Below are 9,978 nucleotides of genomic sequence, written 5' to 3' on the forward strand. Positions count from 1 at the left end.
ATGATATGTAATATATACAAAAATTAGTAATAAAATAAGGTAAAAGTCATATAACGAAGCTCAAATTCTGGTTATAACCCAGCGAAGTCGCCAGAGATGTGACACCCCTTTTTTTCGCGTAGAGGGCAGAAGGGTTTTCCAAGTTAAATAATGTTATTGATTAATAAATTATATTATTTTTCCGGAGTCACCACTTGGAATTGAATTATGGTATTCCAAGTAACCTTTTTGTTTAATCCCTAATCAATAGGAAATGACTCTTTATTATGGTTTGCGAACCAAAAATTCGGATAAGGAATTCTATAGGCCGATGAAGGGTATTAGGCATATCTCGAGTCCCGTGTTTCTCGCACGCTCTCTTTTATTGACTTATACTTTAATTGTTTTTAATTGGGATATATTATTTTCAGACCAACTTGCTCACATTTTTACTGTTGAACTTTTATTTGGTCTGAACTCAGATGCATAACTGCACTCTTGGTCATGACATTTGGAGACATACTTGTCTTCCCCACACTTTAACTAATAATTATTTATAAGTGTACTTTAAATTAAATGAAAATAGTTATATTAGTGGACAAGGTGCGTCACCGCATCCTTGTTTTTTTTAAATGTTTTAAGAAAGATGTGTAACCACATTCTTTATTTAAATTGACTTTTAGATGGATCATATATTTTAATATTTTGCCTATTACTAGAAAGTTTAGGCGAATTATTAGCGATCAAACTATCTATACTATTTATACTTATAAACACTATTTACATAAAAACCTAAAATATAAAATAAATATAAAGTTATTTCATATTAAAATACGACATTGATATATTTATATTTTTATTACATTTACATGTTATGAAAATGGACAATTCAAATAAAAAGTTAAAATTTTCTACTCTTAATTTTTCTAAATAAACATTTTTAATAAAGTTGACTGAATAAACTATTAGAATAATTCTTGTAAATTTTTAATTGATTTTGGGTTGAACACAAGAGGTACTTAATTTATGACAACACATGGTACAAAATAAAAAATAATGTACGATGGAAAAAATAGAAAATAATTCAATATTGTTGTATCAAAACTAAACACACCTAAATTTCGAGCAAACATCATACCATTGGAATCAAGTATTATATAATTATAAAAATTTGTTGAGTAATTATAAGATACTAAAATAAAAGAGAAAGGTCCAACGTATATAAGTAATGCAAACAAATGTCATTAATGTGTCAATTTATATTCCACTAGAAGTGAATTGAGCCACAATCTAAAGATGAGCATATTAATTCATTAAAATAATATTTTAATACTGTTGTAAAGAATGCTCAGAATATAAGATGAAAAAGACAAGAAGTATAAGATAGAGGAGATAATTTTCTTATTCAAGTATGTCATACAATGGTGAATGATATCTCTTTTTATAGTGTTGAGATATCATAGTCAAAGATCACCTTGAAATTTTACATAGTTATCATCAAGGTTCATATCACCTTGATATCTTATCACATTGGAAACACCAATACATTAATCCAATTAATTATTGGATAACTCGAAATGGATCATCCACATATACAATGGACTTACAACACTCCCCCTTGGATATCCATAATTTATGTGTCTTGTTAAAACTTTACTAGGAAAAACCCAGTGGGAAAAAACCTAGTGAAGGAAAAAGAGTACACATATCTCATAATACGCTTTGAATATTGCCTCATTAAAAACCTTACCAGGAAAACCCAACTTGGGACAAAATCATAGTTAAGGAAAAGAGTACAACGTGTATTTCGCTCCCCCTGATGAAAACTTTACTTGATGTCTTGGAGACAGCGCATTCCAATCTTGTATCTCAATTTCTCAATTGTTGATGTTGGTAATGCCTTAATAAATAAATCAACAAGATTATCACTTGAACGAATATGTTGAACTTCTATCTCACCATTTTGTTGAAGATCATGCGTGAAAAAGAACTTTTGTGAGATATGCTTTGTCCGATCTCCTTTGATGTATCCTCCTTTCAATAGAGCTATACATGCAGCATTATCTTCGTACATTGTGGTTGGTATATTCTTTTTCAATGAAAAAACACACATTTCCTTAATATGATGGGTCATTGATCTCAACCAGACGCACTCTCGACTTGCTTCATGGATGGCTATTATTTCTGCATGATTTGAAGAAGTGGCTACCAACGTTTGCTTTATTGATCGCCAAGATATTGTCGTGTCTCCACATGTAAACAAATAGCCTGCTTGTGATCGAGCGTTTTGCGGATCTGATAAATACCCTGCATCTGCGTAACCAATCAATTCTGATTTGGATTAATTGGAATAGAATAAACTCATGTCCATGGTCCCTCAAAGATATCGAAGTATGTGTTTAACACCATTCCAATGTCTTTTTGTTGGGGAGGAACTGAATCTTTTAGTCTAACTGCAAAAAAGATATCTGGTCGAGTATTGTTAGCAAGGTACATTAGTGCCCGACCGCACTAAGATAAGGAGTTTCATCACCAAGAAGCTCTTCATCATTCTCTCGAGGTCGAAATGGATCTTTTGATGTCAAGCAATCTTACCACCATTGGAGCACTCAATGGATGTGAGTTATCCATGTAAAAACGCTTTAGCATCTTTTCTGTGTATGTTGATTGATGAAGAAGTATTCCATCTGACAAATTTTCAATCTGTAGGCCAAGACAAAAATTTGTCTTGCCGAGATCTTTCATTTCAAATTCTTTTTTCAGACACTCAACAGCTTCTTAAAGCTCTTTACGAGTGCTAATGATGTTCAAATCATCGACATACACACCTATTATTACAAATTCATACCTCGACCATTTAATGAAAATGCAGGGACAAATCGGGTCATTTTTGTACCCTTTCTTTAATAAATATTTACTCGGACGATTGTACCACATCCTTCCTGATTGTTTCAATCCATACAGAGATTTCTGAAGCTTTATCGAACAAGTTTCTCTTGAATCTTTGTATGCTTCAGGCACTTTGAATGCTTCAAGAATTTTCATGAAAATGTTGTGGTCCAATGAGCCATATAGATAGGCTGTGACAATGTCCATTAGACGCATTTCAAGTTTTCATGAACTGCTAGATTTAGGAGATATCTGAAGGTGATTGCATCTACCACTGGAGAATATGTCTCCGCCTAATAAATACCAGGTCTTTGAGAAAAATCTAGAGCAACGAGTCGGGCCTTATATCTCATGACTTCACCTTTCTCATTTCTTTTTCGTACAAAAACCCATTTGTACCCCACTGAGTTGATACCTTTTGGTATTCGGATTATCGGTCCAAAAACTTCACATTTTTCTAGTGAAGCCAATTCAACTTGAATTGCATCCTTCCATTTTGGCCAATCATTTCTCTGTCTACATTCGTGAACAGATTTTGGCTCAAAATCTTAATCTTGTTGCATTATTTCAATAGCAACATTGTAGGCAAATATCTTGTCAATCACAACATTTTTTCGGTTCCACAACTTTCTCGTCAAGACATAATTCATTGAAATTTCATTATTTTCAGAAGTTTGAACCTCCTCCTCATAATGTGTTATGACTTGGGTCTCATCTTGAGAAATTTCTTTCAACCCATGATCATCTTGATCATTTATTCCTTTTCTCTTTCGAGGATTCTTATCCTTGGAACCAATTGGTCTATCACGCTTCAAATGTGGTCTAGACTCATTTGCCTTAACAATTTGTCCCGTCGGGATATCAACTCGAACTGGAGCATTAACAGCTCGAATATGAGATTTAGTAATCCTTGGAAGATTAGTAAATGCATCTTGATGTTCAACTGTTATACCAGTAGACATACAATAATCATTAAATGCCTGAGATGTAAACTCATCAGCATTATCTAGACGGGTTGTCTATATTGTATAGTCTGGAAATTGTGTTTTCAATCTTAATATTTGAGCCAGCAATCTTGCAAAAGCCATGTTGTTAGTTGATAATAAATACACATGTGACCATCTTGTAGAAGCATTTATCAAGACCATATAATATTTAAAGGGTCCACATGCAGGTTGACTTGGTACACATATATCACCCTGTTTATGTTCCAGAAACGCAGGAGATTCAATTCCAACCTTAACTGTTGATGGTTTAATGATCAACTTTCCTTGAGAACAAGCAGCACAAGAGAATTCCTTTGGTTGAAGGATATTTGGGCTCTTTAATGTGTGCCCATGTGAATTCTCTGCGCATCATATTAAATCCATGATGGCCCAACCACTCATGCCAAATGATAAAATCATTAAAATTAGTAAATCTTTTGTTTACTACGGCATGTGATTCAACTGTACTTATACTTGTATAGTACAACCAAGAAGAAAATGCAGGTAATTTTTCATGCACAATTTCTTCTCTACATTAATTGAAGTAATGTAAAGGTATTCAACCTTTCCTTCATTAGCCGTCTCAACATGATAGCCATTTTGGCGAATAACTTTGAAACTTAATCATTTTCTTTGAGACTTACTACAATATAATGCATTATCAATGCTTAATATTGTCCCTCCAAGTAGTAATAAGGTCGCTCTTCCAGAGCCCTCAATTAATTTTGTACAACCTGATATTGTGTTGACATATGCCATTTTCATAATCAAATTAGAAAAGTATTTCTTTTCTTTTAATATTGTATGTGTTGTAGCACTATCAAGAAGGCATACATCTCCATTACTCATGTTGAATCCAACTGATACCTGGGATTTCTATTAATGTTCATTAAAATAAAATACATCAAAAGAAGGAAGAAAAAAAATTAACCACGGAAATTTAAATACTTCAACATGAATAACATAATAATTAAAAATACATAAGTAAAATATTAACAAACTTCATTCCCCAGCTAAAAGATCAAACATCAGTTTCGATCTCCAAAGAAGTCAGCAACTTCCCTATGAGTAATGTCACAAAGGCCATCAAAAACATCATCTTTTAAAGCCAAATTTGCTTCAACATCCTTATCATATTTATGAGATGTTTCGGGATTATCATCATCTTTAAGAGTCATATGTGTCTCAGCTCGAGCATTGGAAGAGGAAGCACCACTTTTATTTCCTTTCTTTTTAAAGGAATTTTGATAGTTCCTTACAAAATGTTCATGTGTGCAACATTCATTCTTCCAATGGCCTTTCATGCCACAACGACGGCAATTACTTTTTGAGGGGTTATTTTGAGACCTTATGTTGTTCTCCCTTTTATTATGACCACCACCTTGACGATTAATGTATCGTATTATATCTTTGCCATGTCCCAGTGCATTATTATATCCCCGATGATCATCTCTTTTTACTTCAGATTGATCACGTGCTTCCACCACATTTACCTCCAGTAATGGAGCATCTCCAGTGAAACGAGCTTCATGATTTTTCATTAAAAGAGAATTATGTTGCTTAGCCACCAAAAAATATGACATTAGTTCAGAATATTTCTGAAAACCCTTTTCACGATATTGCTGCTGCAATATCATATTTGAGGCATGAAAAGTAGTAAGTGTCTTTTTCAACATGTCCTCATCTTTTATAGTCTCCCCACATAATTTTAACTTGGAGGTTATCCTGAATACATCAGAGTTGTATTCAGTTACGGTCTTAAATTCTTGAAACCGTAAATGCATCCAGTCATAACGAGCTCTTGGCAACACTGTTGCCTTTAGGTGGTCATCTCTCCCCTTTAAATCAGTCCACAATTCAAGTTGATCTTTCACCGTCAGATGTTCAATCTTCAAGCCCTCATCAAGATGATAACGAAGGAAAACCATAGCCTTCACCTTATCTTTACTCGATGCTTCATTTCCCTGAGTAATAGTGACATCAAGACCTTTAGCAGCCAAGTGAATCTCAGCATCGAGTACCCATGAAAGATAATTCTTTCCAGACATATCTAATGCCACAAACTCAAGTTTGTATAAATTCGACATAATGAAAATTATGAGAGAATATGTGAATTAAATAAAAATATTTATATAATACCTTTGCAAGTAGCAATTTTGTTCTAATAACGTGTTGCAAAGAAAACTCAGAATATAAGATGAAAAAGACAAGAAGCATAAGATAGAGGAGATAATTTTCTTATTCAAGTATGTCATACAATGGTAAATGATATCTCTATTTATAGTGTTGAGATATCATAGTCAAAATTCACTTTGAAATTTTACATAGTTATCATCAAGGTTCATATAACCTTGATATCTTATCACATTGGAAACACTAATACATGATTCCAATTAATTGTTGGATAACTCTAATGGATCATCCACATATACAATGGATTTACAAAAAATACCAATTACTCATAAAATTCAAAACATTAAATATTCATTAACTAGTCATTTCATAAACTAATTAAATGACTAAAAGACATTTCATAAACTAATTAAATGACTAAAAAAAATTAAGTATGAACAATTTACGCTGTAATTCTTTCTATACATAAATCTCATATGTTTTTTTAATAGAAAATTCAACGACTAATAAATAGAACAATATTAATTTATAGTTGTAAAATAAAAATAAAAATAAAAACATGAGGCGATAGAAATTAAATAGAAGACCAACACTCATTTTTCTCTTATAGCTTGCAACTTTATATCACTAGTTTCCCACTTTATATATAGCATTAGATTTCTAATTATAAAGAAATTCATTATTTTTCCTCTTAATTACTACTCCCTGTTTATACTACTTCCTTTTTTATACCCATAAAAGTAGTCATTATAGAAAAATAATTACAAGTTTATTATTTAGCGCTATAGGCATTCAAATTGTATTGATAGACGAGAAATAAATTTGCTAAAGAGTAAAAATAATAAGCATGCAAGAAATAATAATGTATTATATCATTGTTACTATATATGAAATATGACTTTCGATCGATATAATTGGAATTATAATATCAAAGAAATACTAAGGGATTTCAATATATTGGATTTGAACTTCAATATATGGGATTCAATTCTTGCACAATAATGACATAATATTATATAAAAAAATATAAACAAGTGTTACTTCTTGTGGAAATTAGCTCATCAGAAGAAAGGACTAGCAATAAGAAGCCACGAACACAAAACCACGAACGTAAATCTCATATTTAATATTTATTTGTGAGTGAAAGAAAAATATCTATAGAATGTAAGTATGTTTGGCTGATTTTTGGTTGAAAAGAAATTAACTTCTTTTCTGTTCTTTTTTCTGTGCGTGTATCTGTATTTTCCTGATTTTTTTTCTTCTTTTTCTCTTCTTCTCTCTCTTTTTTTTTGTTGCTGTCTCTCATCTGTTTTTTTTGTGTGAATGTGTTTAATGTATATATGTAGTGCATATTGTAGTGTGTAGGAGTAGGGTAGTGGGGTTGAGATGTAGGTAGTGAGGAATTGGATAATGGGGTGTAGTATAGGTGGGTTGGGGTAGTGGGTATAGGTTAGTATTTTTATTTTTTCCCAATATAATATTATCTAATACTATAATTAAATACTTCTAATTATTTTTATTTTCTTATAATATAGTATACTATATACTATGTTTAAGTACTTTTTAAACTAATAAAGGTTGAGTAACATTAATCAATTATAATTAAGAAATATTAACTTTTTTATTAAACTAAAATTAAATTGAAATATATTATTTTTTTTAATTTTCAAATCTTTTGAAATAAATTTACTAAAATAAGATAAAATTAAATTATCTAACTTAGATATAGAAGAAACATTTAAGGAATACAAAATAGTGTAAAATAATATTCGGTAAAAAATTACGTGTTTACAAGTCTCACCATTTCCTGAATGTAAAACTTTTTGTAATCCTCTACCGAATGAGTAGTCTTTACCCGTTAAAAATGTGGGCTAATTTTATCATTCTATCAACAATCACTCAAATTGAATATGATGACTGAGAGCCCTTGGCAAGCATGTTAAAAAGATGATTTACATATTAATCATCTCCCACTTCAATTTCGGAAGTTCAAGTGTTTACTTTCACTTGTTGAAAATTTGGGCACTTAATAATAAACTCGACAATGTCCTTCTTTATACCTTCCCACCAAGTTTCTCTCTCAAATCGCGGTACATCTTTGTGGAACCCTGATGAAAGGGATGTCTAGAGCTATGAGCTTCTTCCATGATCCTTTCTTGGAGTCCATCCACCCTAGGTACACACAACCTGGCTTGATACTTCAACACACCATCCATTCATTGTTCAAAAGACAATACTCCTTGTTTATGAACGTTCACCTTCAACTCAAGCAAAATGGGATTGTGGTCTTGCTTTTCTTTCACCTCTAACACTAGTGATGATTTAGCCCCATTTGTCACCACTATCCCTTCTTCTGTGGAATCCATAAGTCTGAATACTAGGTATGCAAGTCTGTGCACATCTTTGGCTAACTCCCTCTTTTCTTCCTCAACATGGGCGGTACTCCCCATGGATAGCCTTCTTAAAGCATCAGCAATCACATTAGCCTTACCTAGGTGGTAAAAAATACTCATGTCATAATCCTTGAGTTATTCTAACCACCTTCTCTGTCTGAGATTTAGCTCTCTCTGGGTGAACACATATTGAACGCTATTGTGATCGGTAAATTTATCAACATAAACGACATACAAGAAGTGATGCCATATATTCAAGGCGAATACTACTGCAACCAACTCTATGTCATGGGTTGGATAATTTCCCTTATGAACCTTCAACTGTTTTGAGGCATAAGCTATAACTTTACCATTCCGCACTAGAACACAACTTAACCCAACTCTAGATGCATAATAATACACCAGAAAACCTTGAGTACCCTCTGGTAAGATCAATATTCGGGCAATAGTCAACTTCTTTTTCAACTCCTGAAAGTTTTTCTCATAAGCTTCAGACTATTAAAACATAACTGTCTTCTGAGTAAACTTTGTCAAGGGAGACTTGATAAATGAAAACCCCTCAATAAACAATCTGTAGTACCCAGCCAAACCCAAGAAACTCCTAATATCCGTTGGAGAACTCTGAACTCCTTCTCTTTTAGGTATCAACACTAATCCCATCACCGAAAACTGTATAGACCAAGAATGCCATATACTTAAGCCAAAACTCCCACTAAGAGAACTTGACATACAACTCCTTGTCTTTACAACTCTAAAGGACTATCCTGAGGTGGATAGCATAATCTTCCTCACTCCTTTAATACATTTGTAACCACCTGTTTAGCCGTTTTGAACAGCAGATTTTATTTCTGGAAAAACAGGCTGAGGCGACGGACCCCCACAACGGACCGTCATGGGAACGACGGACCGTCGCAGGGTCTCGTTGCAAAACACTTAGAAAATCTGAAATTGGGTACTGAAAATCGACTCTCTGAACTTCGTAACGAAATGGCAGGACGGACCGTCACAGACTGTGGTGGAAATTGAGTCTCTGAATCTCGCGACGACCTGCAGGACGGACCGTCGCAGGAACGACGGGCCGTCGCAGGAACAACGGGCCGTCGCAGGTTGCATAATCCCAGTGTGGGTCGGATTTCTTTATACGTTTTAAGGGACGTTTTTGACTATTACTGCTTTAATTATAAAGTTAGTGGGTTAATGTTAATAAGTCTAATTACTTGGGGGTTAAAAGAGGTAACCTTAAGTTAATTAGTGGGTTATTATTGCCATCTCTTATTTTTAATTATATACTAATTAGGGAAAAAGAAAGAGGGTTTGAATAAAGAAAATAGAAAGAACAAAGAGAAGAAAAGAGAAACGATAGAGAGAGGATCGAACGAGAGGAAAAAACACAAAGCTTGGGAAATCACTTGCTTGATCACTAATCTTCGGTGGAGGTAGGTTATGGTTTCTCTTACGATATTCGTAGTAAACTCTTAATAGCGAATGATATGTATTGATAATATTGTAAACCCTGCTATGTGCTTAATTGTATGCTTGCATGAATGTAATTATGTAATTGTGATTATATAAGCATGATGAAGTTATTGAATCCCAAA

At 33.0% G+C, this 9,978-nt stretch overlaps 1 protein-coding gene across 1 annotated transcript; it reads right to left on the reverse strand.

Annotated features, from left to right (window-relative positions):
* Positions 1 to 4,882: 4,882 nt before the first annotated feature.
* LOC101266608 (uncharacterized) lies at positions 4,883 to 5,902 on the reverse strand. The gene has a single exon (XM_004234826.2). It carries the CDS (start codon positions 5,900 to 5,902, stop codon positions 4,883 to 4,885), a length of 1,020 nt encoding a protein of 339 aa, XP_004234874.2.
* Positions 5,903 to 9,978: the final 4,076 nt, after the last annotated feature.

This window comes from Solanum lycopersicum, chromosome 3, assembly GCF_036512215.1.
Source record: "Solanum lycopersicum chromosome 3, SLM_r2.1".
NCBI lineage: Eukaryota > Viridiplantae > Streptophyta > Magnoliopsida > Solanales > Solanaceae > Solanum > Solanum lycopersicum.

Coding starts and splice junctions, on each gene's coding strand:
- LOC101266608 (XM_004234826.2), bottom strand. CDS start 5,902: ATGTCTGGAAAGAATTATCTTTCATGGGTACTCGATGCTGAGATTCAC.